Source organism: Cherax quadricarinatus, chromosome 4 (genome assembly GCF_038502225.1).
Source record: "Cherax quadricarinatus isolate ZL_2023a chromosome 4, ASM3850222v1, whole genome shotgun sequence".
NCBI lineage: Eukaryota > Metazoa > Arthropoda > Malacostraca > Decapoda > Parastacidae > Cherax > Cherax quadricarinatus.
This window is the reverse complement of record NC_091295.1, coordinates 45163801-45178282: the sequence shown is the minus strand read 5'-3', so window position 1 is coordinate 45178282 and position 14482 is coordinate 45163801. Positions and strand designations below refer to the sequence as shown.

The window sequence follows — 14482 nt, the reverse complement described above, 5'->3', positions numbered from 1 at the left end:
AAACAGTGATACACAAATAACCCGCACATAAAAGAGAGAAGCTTACGACGACGTTTCGGTCCGACCTGGACCATTGACAGAGTCACACTAACAGAGGTGGAGCAGGATGGCTATATATAGGCAGGAAGAGGTGGAGGTAGTAGTAGTAGTAGTAGTGCAGTGTATTTTCGCATGCTATTTATGGTTGTATTCTAGTTTTCCTGGTCTCATTTTATAGAAGGGAAGACATATTGTGGAAATTGAGATGATTTTGATTGTTTCACAATGAAAAGTACCTTGAAATTGAGCTCAAAGTAGCAGAAATGTTCGATTTTTGCCGAAGTTCAAAGGTAAACAAATCATGCCACGCGTCCAATACACGACAACTGGTGAGTCTAATATTCTTTCACAAGTGCGCTGATATTATTTATACCATTTCTACACCATTTCTACACGAATGCAGTAGTCTGCATAACATAAATCTTCTATTCTTTGTGAGAATAAAAATTCAAAGTGGAAAGCAAAAGAAATGTAGCAGAGACCTGGGGACGTGAGTAATCAACAGAGGAAATGTTATTTTAGTGCCAGGAATGTCTGTCTTATTTATTCTGGACCCTGTTTGGAAATTGGCATCTTTTGAAATTTGTGTGAAATTGGCAAAATTGCCAATTTCTGACCACATTATTGGTTAGTTGAAATTGGTAAATGGGTGGTTTCTTGTGCTCATTCGATAGACAAAATGGAGTTCTAGCGAAATAGGTATGATTTTTGTCGACTGGTACATTGGAATTGACGATAATGGGGCTCAAAGTGGGCGAAATCGCCGATGCGTAAACATTGTCAAGACCACTGACTTTGCGAGAGCATAGTTCCATAAGTTTTTCATCAAATTTCATACTTTTGGTGTCATTATGATCGGGAAAAGATTATCCATCATTTCATGAGGAAAAATAATTATTTTTTTTTAAATTTCCGACCCTGAGAACAAGTTTAGGAGAGGACCTGCCGACCCTGAAAGAGTTAAAGCAGTTAAAAGCTCTTATATGGAAAGTGAGGTACATGTTAGAGTGTGTAGGAGAGAAGATTATTTTCAGTATGAAAAGAATATAGGCAGTGAAAGATTGGATAATAGCTCGGAGGGAGGGAGTATGGAGGAAGTAAATTTGTCGAGATATTTAGGAGTGGACTTGTTGACAGATGGTTCTGTGAGGGATGAGGTGAACCATTGAATTTATGAAGGGAATTAGGTGGTTGGTACATTGAGGCCTCTGTGCAGACTAAGAACTTTATCCATGGAGACAAAAATGGGTTATGAACCAGCGTATAGTGGTACCAAAACTCTTAAATGAGTGTGAATCATTGGTTGTGAATGTTGCAGCGAGGAGGAGGAGGAGGTTGGAGGCAGTAGAGATGTTGTGTTTAAGGGCAATGTGTAGTGTGAATAGTATGCAGAGGATTCATAGTTTGGAGATTAGGAGTTGTTGAGGTGGTTTGGACATTTAGAGGGCAGGGAAAAATAGGAGGGCATATAAATCAAGGGTGAGGGAAAGAAGGGGTTTGGGTCATCATAGGAAAATTTGGAGGGAAGGGATAAAGGACATTGAGTACTAGGGACTTGGACATCTAACAGGCTTGTTTGAGCATGTTAGGTAGGAGTAGAAGCATGATTTGACTTGCTGTTGGAGTGTGAACAAGATAGCACATAAGAAGGGATTTAGAGAAACTGGTTAGGTGGGCTTTACTCCTGGAGATGGGAAGTATAATGCCTTGACTCTGCATGAAAGGTGGGGTTGTTGCCATTTGGAGGGTCATTTCATTATGAGATCAGTGCTTGTCAGGCAAAACAGAGATTAAATGAGTGAAAATGTTTTCTTTGTTGGGTCACCCTACCTTGTTGAGTGACGGAAGGAGTGTTAAAAAATGCTTGACATAAATCTCAAAAATTTTCATAAGTTATACAAACATTTACATCAGTGTTCAAGCATTTTCACTTGTATTCAGTATCACTTTTCCACACCAGTGTCCCTCAGTAGTTAGCCATTAAACTGATCATCAGGTGTCCATGATGGCTATTTCTTGGTGACATTATTCCTCATGGGGTCCTGTTTTACAGAAACTGCACATGTTGATGCAAAACTAAGTTCATATTTGAATTCAGCTTCTCAGAATTGCTTACAAATGCATGTTTTTTAATGCGAAGAGAAACTTTTGTTGGCCAGTGTTATAAACAAATTCTTCATATTCTTTACTGTACAAAGTTGTCATTGTTTTCTTACAGCTTTTTCCAAATAATTGTTGCTAATGTTAGTTTTTCATGACAGGTCTTTGCCAGTGATGTGGGAGAGTTGGTATTAAGGCAAATCAGCCCAGAATTCTGCACCTATGAACAAGATGATGATTACAATACTGAACTGGAGAGATTTACTTATTATGTTAATATTATATAGAGTTGAAGTATGGTAAGGTATGCATTTATATTTATTTTAGATCAAATTAGTTTGTACAGTATATAAATTTGGTGTAAATTATAAAGGGTAAGCCATTTATATGTAACATTTCATTAGTAAATTTTTATATAAAATATTTAATTGTTATATAGGGCAGAATATCAAAACACATGATTGTGTTTTAGGTATTTATGATTCTTCATTCCTCTGGCAAATGATGTTAAGATTTTTGTTTTTTAATCTTCAGAGGATGTTGCCATACATTTTTAGTATACAGTAGTTTATAGATTAATTAGTCATCATCATTTGTTAAACCGTATTACTTTAAGAATTGCCAGTAGTCATTTTGTAGAGTCTGTTTATATATTTTATTCAAACATCAAGTTACTTGAGATTTAAAGCATGATAATGGTGAGTAATGTGAAGCTCTAGAAGGTACATCTCATACTTGTATGTTGTTACTACAAAACTTTATTTCTCTTATTAATAAGTCTACCAAAATAAACAAGTTCACTCCACTAATAATACGTGTCTAGTTTTGTTCATTATAAACATCTTCAAAAATAATGTTAGGTTCAAACTAACTTTTTAGTAATGTTTAGGACTCTAGAAATGTAATGCTCCATCCCTGATTATATGTTGTAATAGTAAACCCACATTAAGTGGGTCATTATTACTATCTGCTCTGTGATAATTTGTGCAAATGCCTACACAAACTATCTTCTGACATATCAACTGATATATATCAGATGGTACCATATTTTTTAATAATTGCTAGATCATTGCTGCACTTTCATTGTGAAGGTGCTGTGACCAGTCTTGTGACAACACTAGTGTTGGCAAGTAAATCTTGGGAAAGTGCATGTGTCATTGCTGTTAAGTATGTAAAACCTTTGTGGAGAGTTTACTGTGCATGACTTAGTGAACAACTGTGGAGAACTTTTTGTGAAAACATTACAAAGGCAGATTTACCTTTAGTAGGCCTCACATGCTAGCAATTAGTTGTACCAGTATGGTTTGCATGATCAAAGTTTCTTCTTGAAGACTCAGCTATTAGTTTCAGAGTTATGAGGCTGTGTAACCTATTGTCAGTTTAGATAGCATATAAATTTAGAAATAAAGACTGGCCTTTGTTTTAGGCTATCATGGACTATTATCAAATCTTACCAAAATATTTCTTAGTTTTTTCTTTTTGATAATAGTTTCACACACAGTACTGTGATTTAATTCTTTGATTATAAAAATATTACCAAAAATTATATTTATCCAATCACATAGTTAGCTGTTATTGTAGAATGGTTACTTAAGAGAAGTGTTTTCAGTCCTTGCTTAGTAAGAAGCAAAGAGCAAATTGCTTTTGCAAAGTATCTTTTAAGTTCTTATTCCCATAGCCACAGACTCTCTGCTGACATGTGTAATCCAAGAATGTTCCCAGGTGTTAGTTGAAAACACCTAAGATACATTTTACCCACTAATACATATAATTTTTTTATTCTTTATCTTTTGGTTTAAACTGAAAAATTTGTTTGTTCAACCTCAAAAATGTGACAGGCATTTGTCAAAATTTTACAAGGTCGAGCAGAAGAAAAATTAGTTTGTGCTTCATTGCTTTGTTATATCACATGAAATAGTTTACTTTTATTTCATAAGGTATTGTAACACTAGCCTTGATGTTCATTTCATTTATTGTTCCTGTCATTACAATTTTGTACGACCCCTTTTGGGTTTAGCACTTCACTGGATTATAATATTACGTATTCTAGTCATTATGTACAAAGATATTTAGCTAGTCAGAGTTGTCAGTAGTTGCTCATCAATATATATTCCTGTCATACTTTACAGTAAAGTTGTAAATAGTCATTATTATATGTGCAGGTAAAGACCTTTGAAATGGTAGAGTTCTACCAACGTTGGTCTTAGTCATGTGATGGCTCACTTGGAGCTTTTTGTCATGTGACTGAGGCTGTCAGACTGACCAGGTCACCCTATTAAAACTGAAATACCACATCATTAAAATGTGTGTAAAGAATGAAAAAGCTTCAATTGCAGTTTAATACGTTTGGAATCACAAATATAGGCTTTTAATATTCCATTTTGAGATTACATAATGAATTAGTCAGGTGTTCCAGGTGCCTATTCCAACAGCAGTGGATATAAAGCTTGGGTTTATGGGTCCAAGATGTACAAAATTTTTAATTATACCCTTGTAATAAATAGTGGAGCTTCATTGATAAATTTACATTAGATAGTTGCGATTGTGCCAATTAATTACCACAGGTTTTTATAGTACAGAATGGGTTTCTTTAGTTTTGAATATGTTAGTCATAAATTCAACCTTTTTACCAAGGAAGATTATTTATTATCTGGATTTAATCTTCAAAGCAGTTTTAATTTATGCATTGTAAATTATAGAAAAGTTTTGTAACGAGTAATGATACCCAGGTTATTTGAACTTCTGTGCCATATATTAAATTAGTGAGATTTGGGCAAAAAGTCACAGGGGGTCAACCTATACATGGTCAGAAAATTCTAGTGTTTATAATGCAATTAAAGTTATTTTATTACTTATTATGTTCTCCTAATCAAAATTGCATTATAAAAAGCTGTATACATCTTAGATTTTTATGTAATAGCAGGTAGTTTACATATAATTTTGGTACAACTATGTATTGTCTGGATTGTCAGTGAAGTGTATAGAAGAATTAAAAGTATATATACCAAGTGCAATTAATGTGCAAATACTGCTAGTGATCTCTTAGTTTCACTGACAATTTTCATTGGAAAGGTAAAAATCCAGCTTGTTTAGGTTGAGAAAACATGCAGAGTAGATACTACTGGTTGGCTCATAGAAAAGAGGCAATAATACTGTTAGGCTCATAGAAATGAGGCCAAGATAATTGTCCATAGAAGATAAGCCAAAAAAAGTAGAGGCAGCATAGTTTGAGCTTTTTACCCAGAATACTATTGATAGTATAGTTGTTAACACTTTGTAGTAAGTTGTCACTGTTGAGTCTTATATAAAAGGTAATTTTTAAATAAAGATCATCATCTTTCAACAAACCAGCCATATCCCACCAAGGCAGGGTGGCCCAAAAAGAAAAACGAAAGTTTCTCTTTTTAAATTTAGTAATTTATACAGGAGAAGGGGTTACTAGTCCCTTGCTCCTGGCATTTGAGTCACCTCTTACAACATGCATGGCTTACAGAGGAAGAATTCTGTTCTACTTTCCCATGGAGATAAGAGGAAATAAACAAGAAGTAGTAAGAAAATAGAAGAAAATCCAGAGGGGTGTATATACAGTGGTCCCTCGATAATCATCATGCTCGATAGTCGTCCTTTTCGGAAATCGTCGCGTTATTTTCGTCCAAACATTGGCTCGCAAATGATCCGTTGACTCGCTAATCGTCATTCGTCCTAGACGCTTACTCACGGCTCTGAGCCGCCTCGGCCTCCCTTCCCAGCCAGTGTGCCATTGTTTACCAGTAAGCAACGGTCCCCTCAGTTGTTCATACGATATATTTCATAATATTCCATTCATTTTAGTGCTTGCAAGTGCTAAATAAGCTACGATGGCTCCAAAGAAAGCTCACCTTTGGTAAAGAAGGTGAGAAATACGATTGAATTTAAGAAAAAAATCATTGAACAATATGAAAGTGGCGTACTTGTGGCCAAACTGGCCAGGATGTATAACAAACCCTATACAACCATATCTTCCATTGTGGCAAAGAAAAAGGAAATCAAGGAAGCTGTTGTTGCTTGTAGAAAATTGTGGCCAAATTGTGTCCACAAGAGGGATTCCGAAGGGTTTTTGGCTGACCCTGATGAGCCTATGTCAGTTGTGAAATCTATTGTGGCATTGGGGAGTTCCATGGGGTTGGATGTGAGTTTGGAGGATGTGGAAGAGTTGGTGGAGGACCACGAAGAGCTAACCACTGAGGAGCTGCAAGAGCTTCAGCAGGAACAGCTACAGATTGCAGCTCAGAATCTTACTGCAGAGGAAGAGGAAGATAGATGGAAGGTGCCTTCTTCAGAAATTAAGGAGATTTTTGAAATGTGGGGTAGGATGGAAAGATTTATGGAGAAACATCACCCTGAGAAGGATGTTGCAAGCCATTTTGGCAACTTGTACAGTAACAGAGTCTTGGCCCATTTTAGGGAAGTTGTAAAGAGATGCCAGAAACAGAGCTCTCTGGACACTTTTTTTGCGAGACAGAACTCCAGTGACTTTCAAGCTGGTCATAGTGGCATTAAGAAACAGAGAAGTATGTAACCCCAGAAAAGGACTTGGTACCTGAGGTGTTGATGGAAGGGGATTCCCCTTTCAAACAGTAACTAATCCAATCTCTCTCCTCCAGTCTTCCCATACACTAAGAAGAATTGCCAATAAAGGTAAGTGTTATGCTGTTAAGGTTTCATTCATCATGTCTCATTGTATTGTTTATGTACTACTACTATATTTCATGTAAAAAAATTTTTTGTTTTAATACTTCTGGGTGTCAAGAACGGATTAATTGTATTTACGAGGGACCACTGTATATATGCTTGTACATGTATGTGTAGTGTGACCTAAGTGTAAGTAGAAGTAGCAAGATGTACTCGAAATCTTACATGTTTATGAGACAGAAGAGACTCCAGCAATCCTACCATCATGTAAAACAAGTACAGGCTTCTCTTTTACACTCACTTGGCAGGACAGTAGTACCTCCCTGGGCGATTACTGTCTACCAACCCTCTACCTAGAATATGCATATATGCTCTACCAAATTGAAGATTAAGTAGATGTATCATGAAACTTAAAACTCTTGCATGCATTGACAAACACTTCTTTCTATGGACTCAACACTCGTGTAACTTTTTTCTTCTTCTATTGAGCAATTATTCATGTTTTCACAAAGATTTTATAGTACATCTACTCCCAAATATCTAATCTTTTATTCCTATAATTTTAATTATTGCTACGTTTTCTATTTTCACTTTCTAATTCCTTCTACACATACTTCCAAACTCCTCTTCCGGCCTCTTTAGCTTCTCATTTACCCCTTGAGGGTCCGTGCCGTAGATCTACGGTTTTGCGTTGAGGGTCCAAACCATTGATCTACGTTATGAGCTCAGCTCACTCTGATAAGCTGTGAGCGGTAAATTTGGGCCTAGATATGAGAGAATACATCTATGTGGTATGTGTGCACCACATAAAACAAATCCTGCAGCACACAGTGCATAATGAGAGAAAAAATCTGTGACCGTAATTTTCGATTAAAGCAACAACTTTGCAGTGTTTTTTTGTATGTTTTTTTATAGGTATATTTGTGATTTCTTGGTCTCATTTGATAGAATGGAAGATATATTACAGAAATAGAGATGATTTTGATTGGTTTTAGTACTGAAAGTGGCTTGAAACTGAGCTCAAAGTAGCGGAAATGTTAAATTTTTGTCGATGTTCATGAGTAAACAAATGACCTCACACGTCTAATACACGCCAGCTGGTGGGTCTAATATACATTCACAAATGTGCTGATATTATTTATACAATTACAATATTGCATGACAATAAATCTTCTATTTTTTGGTTTGAATAAAAATTCATTGTGAATTAAAATGAAAACGGAATTCATTTGTAAAGCCTGAAAACATAACTAGTGAACAGAGGAAATGTTAGTTTAGTGCCAGGAATGCCTGCATTGTTTATTCTGGACCCTATTTTGAAATTGGAATATTTTAAACTTTGCACTAAATTGGCCAAATTACCAATTTCCAATCACTTTATTTTGTAGTTGAAACAATTGAGTTGGCGATTTCTTGTGCTTAATCGATAGAATAGAAGTAATACTAGTGAAATAGCTAAGAATTTGATCGACTGGAATAAAGTAATTGGCCTAAAATGGGAGTCAAAGTTGGCAAAATCACCGATGCGTAAATATCGCTGACACACCAAAATTCACAAGAGCATAATTTCGTCAATTTTCCATTAAATTTCGTACTTTTTGTTTTATTACCTTCAGAAAAAGATTCTCTACCATTTCTTAAGAAAAAATAAAATTATTTTTTGAAAATTCTTGGACACTGGTGCACACTTTGAAATTTTGCCTTTGAACCCTGAAAGGATTAAGAGTGGTAGTTTGTTGTAGTTCTAGTACTGATATAGAGGAATTTATAGTTTAAACTATACACTTTCCAAGCAAACTGGTATTCATCTTTTACATCTATAAGTATATTTTAAGGTAGTAGGTTGGTAGACAGCAACCGCCCAGGGAGGTACTACCGTCCTGCCAAGTGAGTGTAAAACGAAGGCCTGCAATTGTTTTACATGATGGTAGGATTGCTGGTGTCCTTTTTTCTGTTTCATAAACATGCAAGATTTAAGGTACGTCTTGCTACTTCTACTTACACTTAGGTCACACTACACATACATGTACAAGCATATATATATACACATCCCTCTGGGTTTTCTTCAATTTTCTTTCTAGTTCTTGTTCTTGTTTATTTCCTCTTATCTCCATGGGGAAGTGGAACAGAATTCTTCTTCCGTAAGCCATGCGTGCTGTAAGAGGCGACTAAAATGCTGGGAGCAAGGGGCTAGTAACCCCTTCTCCCGTATAAATTACTAAATTTAAAAAGAGAAACTTTCGTTTTTCTTTTTGGGCCACCCTGCCTTGGTGGGATACGGCCGGTTTGTTGAAAAAAAAAAATGTATATTTTACACTGGTGAAATGCTCATCTTATTCCCAGTCAAAGAAATGATCCCTGTTCTTTCCTATATATTGTACTAATGTGCTCAACACTTCTTAGAAACTTGACATCATTTGACAATTCAACCTGTTTAATACTTTTTTTTTAACACCAAGCATCTCCCACCGAGGTAGTGTGACCCAAAAATGGAGATACATTTAGCCTCATTCATTCAACTGCTGTCTTGCCAGAAGCATACTGATATCCCAGTTCAGATACTCTTCCAAACTGCAATGTCCTCTCCCATCTTTAGAGTGCAGGCTATTCTGGTAACCAGTTTTCCAGAATCTATGAATGTTATTTTGCTCACTAAGTCACAGAAACTATTTGTCTCTACTTACTCTAGTCAAATGTGCTCCTTTACCCCTGCCCTTCATGCCTTCCTGAAATGACCCCTACTTTTTCTTGCCTCCACTCCAGATTTATATACCTTCTTAGTCATCCTATTTTGCCATTTCCTCTAAATGCCCAAACCACCTCAACCCCCTCCACAGCCCTCTAAACTATACTTTTGATAACCCCAGACATCCTAATCTCTATACTTCAAATTCTTTGCAATACATTCGCACATCACCCTCAAACGCAGCATCTCCTCTACCTCCAGTTGTGAGGTAAGACACACGTGCAACAGTTAGTATCTTTATTTCGAAACGTTTCGCCTACACAGTAGGCTTCTTTAGTCGAGTACAGAAAAGTTGATAGAAGCAGAAGAGACGTGAAGATGATGTAATCAGTCCATCACCCTTGAAGTTTTGAGGTGATCAGTCCCTCAGTCTGGAGAAGAGTATTGTTCCATAGTCTGAAACAATATGGAGTTGAAGTGACAGGATGGAGCCTTATATACTGCCAGGAGGTGAGATGAAGGCCACTAGTAGAGGTAAGACTGACCACCTCAAAACTTCAAGGGTGATGGACTGATTACATCGTCTTCACGTCTCTTCTACTTCTATTGACTTTTCTGTACTCGACTGAAGAAGCCTACTGTGTAGGCGAAACGTTTCGAAATAAAGATACCTAGCTGTTGCATGTGTGTCTTACTTAACAACCTGTCAGTATTTTATACCATTTTGATGTTCACCTCCAGTTGTCTCCTCACTGCAACATTTGAAACCCATGCTTTACATCCATATAACCATGTTGATGACATCATGCTCTGGTACATTCCTCTTTTTGCCTCCATAAATAACATTCTCTGTTTTTCCAGTTAGCTTGGCGCACCACCCACCTTTTCTTTGTTTGTTACCTTTGTTTTACTATCTCATTTACCTCCCTGGTGTAACTTTTTTCTTCTCCACAGTCTTCTTATATTGCATTAATTTTTTATTCCTTATAGAAGCATTTCCCTACACTCTTGCACCTTCCCTTTTGATAGCATAAGCTTCAGTACACTGTTTATTGCATTGCTTGCAGATTTGTATAAAAAATACTATAGAATGAGGTACAAATATTCATTATTTACCAAGAATTACTTTTGTACCTTATAAATTTTTATATTACAGCTTGATGTTGCACACATCCATTAATTTTATTAGCCTTATTTTTATTTAATTTAAAATTGATGTACATGGGTTACCATCTTCAGTGTCATTATAGAGTATATGTTGCCATTCACCAAAACAATTTCTGCTAGCAGTCATGCTGTCAGAAATATATTTCATTAAAATAATGCCACATGTAGCTTCTGCCGCTGGCTATGATTAGCAATTGGGGGTGTTGGAGATTAGTGTGTTCAGCTATTCCCATATTGAATAAATGAGAAATATTCTAATCCAGTAGTACCTGAAATAAGTATTTAGACTGTTTACATTCAGAGTCGAACTTTATATGAAAGGTCTTTCATTCTGCAAGTTTCATACATATTTTAAGCATTAGTATATAGCCCTTCAGGTTTATTGCTTTTCTAATAGTAATAATTTATATAATTTAAGTTAACTTTCACAGCTATAACTGCTTATTTAGGAAGCTGGGGAGCACTGTATTCATCATAGTAAGAGGTGTCTTAATCGTCTACATGTCATATACTTAAGAGTTGAAAACACACTGAAGATTTTATGTCCGAAGCTAGAACTTTTATTTTTATCTTTAATGTTGTTCCATTGGTTAGTTACATGGCAAACTTCCAAAAAGGAAGGATACAAATTTGATCTATTTTCGTGTGTATGAGAAGAATCTTATTGTCACTGTGGCTGAAGTTTAGGATTTAGTATTCTACACAAAATTTAAGGAAATTTTAAGAAAAAGTTTAGAGATTTGTAAACTATAACTCAGCACTTGCTCTACATGAAGATGAAATTAAGACACATGTGCAACATCTGGGTATCTTTATTGTAGACATTTCGCCATCCAGTGGCTGGATGGCCACTGGATGGCGAAACGTCTACAATAAAGATACCCAGATGTTGCACATGTGTCTTAATTTCATCTTGTTGGTATTATATACCATTCTTGCACAACTTGCTCTACATTTCAATATACATACATAATTCTTTTTACTGTATTGTCTGGTTGCTACTAAAGTAGGCCAACCCAAAGAAAAAAGTTTGCTTAACATAATGACCCACTCCCAACTGCAGCAGCCTCACTCACTGTGCAAGCATTATACTTCCCTACTCCAGATCTCAATATGTTGATAGAGTGTCTCACTCATCCTTGAGCACACTGACTGTTTTTGACTTCTCTGTCAATGCCCTCAATAATTCAGTCTCTCTTGCAACCATAGAACTTTGTGGCACCCTGACAATGCTTTCTTAAATACAATCTTTACTGCATCACTTTCACTTCTTCCAGCAGTTCTTCATACTTATCACTGACAAGCCTTATTCCTTTCTTTTATTAATTTTTCTTTTACTTACTAAATTTATTTTCATTTTATTCCACCTTTAGTTAATACTAATAATGGTCAGACCTGTGACATGCCTGTGACTTTTTTTGGAGGGCCATCTTCTACCATTGTAACATAGCCTGAGGCAAGGCTTCAGTAGTGTTTGTCTGGTCAGCCTGGTTGTTGCTGTTAGCAACCTGTGGGCCCACATGGCCATTGCAACCTGGTTATCAGGCACTTCAAGCAGGTAGTAGGGTTTAGGTTCCTCTTGGCCTGTCAATTCCTACTTTTACTTCATGTAATGCTTGTTACTCTGGCTTAATAATTACACTTCGATTAAATGACCCTCACAGGTATAGCCTTAGCCATGAATATAATAATGAAGGTTCCCAATTACCAGTGGCATCGCTAGGGTTGGTGTCACCTGGGGCGGAATCTTTGGTGTCACCCCTATGAAATCCAAGGGCGGCGGGAGTAGACTCCAGTTATGTTGATAAATTGGACACATGTGCAACTCTTGGGTATCTTTATTGAGGAAACGTTTCGCCACACAGTGGCTTCATCAGTCCATACATAGGAGAAACTTGAAGAACAGGAGGAGAATGAGGTAATCAGTCCCTCAACCTTGAGTCGATGTGTTCAGTCCATCAATCTTGAGGAGAATACGGCATATGAGCGGAGAAGCAGCTTATAAACCGTATGGCAGGAGAGGTACAGCAGTCATAGGTGGTGTCACATTTGTTCAATGTGGAAGTAGGTCGTGTCCAAGAATTAGGCAAGCGAAGAATTCCTAAGTATTAAGATCCCAAGAAGTTGCAGTGTCTGACAGGTTTGTAGATGACACTGCAACTTCTTGGGATCTTAATACTTAGGAATTCTTCGCTTGCCTAATTCTTGGACACGACCTACTTCCACATTGAACAAATGTGACACCACCTATGACTGCTGTACCTCTCCTGCCATACGGTTTATAAGCTGCTTCTCCGCTCATATGCCGTATTCTACTCAAGATTGATGGACTGAACACATCGACTCAAGGTTGAGGGACTGATTACCTCATTCTCCTCCTGTTCTTCAAGTTTCTCCTATGTATGGACTGATGAAGCCACTGTGTGACGAAACGTTTCCTCAATAAAGATACCAAGAGTTGCACATGTGTCCAATTTATCAACATGTCGGTTCTCTGAACCATTCATCTACAAAGACTCCAGTTATGTCACTACTGCATGCCCAATAATGTTTAGCAATGAGAATGTTTAAGGGCCATAAACTGACCAGGAGAATACTTCTCAACTTTATTAATGATAAAATAAATAATTGTAGTAATATTGAGGAAACAAGCTCAAATACCACTTTGAGTACAGGCAACAGATCCTACATTTATTCATCTTCAACAATGCAAAAAAAAAAAAAAATAAAGAAAAACATTGCAGTATCAGAGAAACACTAGTTCTGATTTGACCTTGATTACAAGTAACATCTCAGTAAATCTGATCTTACATTTCCTTGCCTTCAATCCTGTAAAATCATCTATCACATCATCAAAATCAGTGATTTTCCCTATATAGGCCTATTTGTAATCTTTTAATAGGCTATATAGAAATGAAGGATGCGTTCCTTATGTTGGTGCAATACTGTATTGGGCATTAATGTCACCTTCTTTAGAGGCTCTATGGTGTCACCCCCTAAATAGTGTCACCAGGGGCTGCCCCACCCCCATTACGATGCCACTGCCAATTACCATTAATACCCAACACTATAAACTTTCCCACTATACCTGTTCATTCTTTTTCTACCACACTGGCCATCTCCCACCAAAGTAGGGTGACTAAAAAAGAAAAACATTCACCACCATTCATTCAATAGCTGCCTTACCAGAAATACGCAGGCATCAAAATCCAAAAATCAAGTGACCCTCCAAAATGCACCCCTCATTCTCCTCCAGACTGCAGGTACTCTTCTCACTTCAAAACTCAAACCTGGCTAACTGGTTTCCTTGAATTCTTTCATAACTGTTGACTTGCTTTTGGAGTGTGAACTATTTAAAACCTTAAAATCACTTGTCTGCACTCTGATCTTCAACACTCAAACAAGCCTGCTGGATATAAAGTCCCTGCCACTTAAAACTATCACAACCTCTCTCCAATTCCCCATCCTCAGATTTATACATGTTGGTCATCCTATTCTTCTCCATTCTCTAAATGTGTGAATCACCTTAACTTCTCTGCCTTCCAAATTACATATCTTTTGTAACCCTATAGGCCTACACCATCTAATTTTTGTTCATGTGCTGTTTTATTTTTATATGCTACTTTTTAATTATAGATTGTATTAAGAAAACAGAGCACATCCTTCAAGGGAGGTGCCTTGATGCTGAGGGGCTCTTGATTCAAGAGTTTGGGACTATCCTTCCTTTCCTCTAAACAAACCTAATTACTTTCCATTTCCCAGACACTGTGACCTATGAATTTAATAATATTATACTACAAAGTACTTGACAAGCACTTC

The 14482-nt window shown here is 36.7% G+C and overlaps 1 protein-coding gene across 1 annotated transcript in view; it reads left to right on the top strand.

Moving 5' to 3' along the window:
* Window positions 1–11478, top strand: part of LOC128691924 (cytoplasmic dynein 2 intermediate chain 1-like) — a 73486-nt gene extending 62008 nt beyond the window's left edge. The window contains exon 18 of the mRNA XM_053780907.2: window positions 2301–11478. Within this exon, the coding sequence (XP_053636882.2) occupies window positions 2301–2426 (126 nt within the window). The 3' untranslated portion in view covers window positions 2427–11478. The remainder of the gene's footprint in view (window positions 1–2300) is intronic.
* The last annotated feature ends 3004 nt before the right edge of the window (window positions 11479–14482 follow it).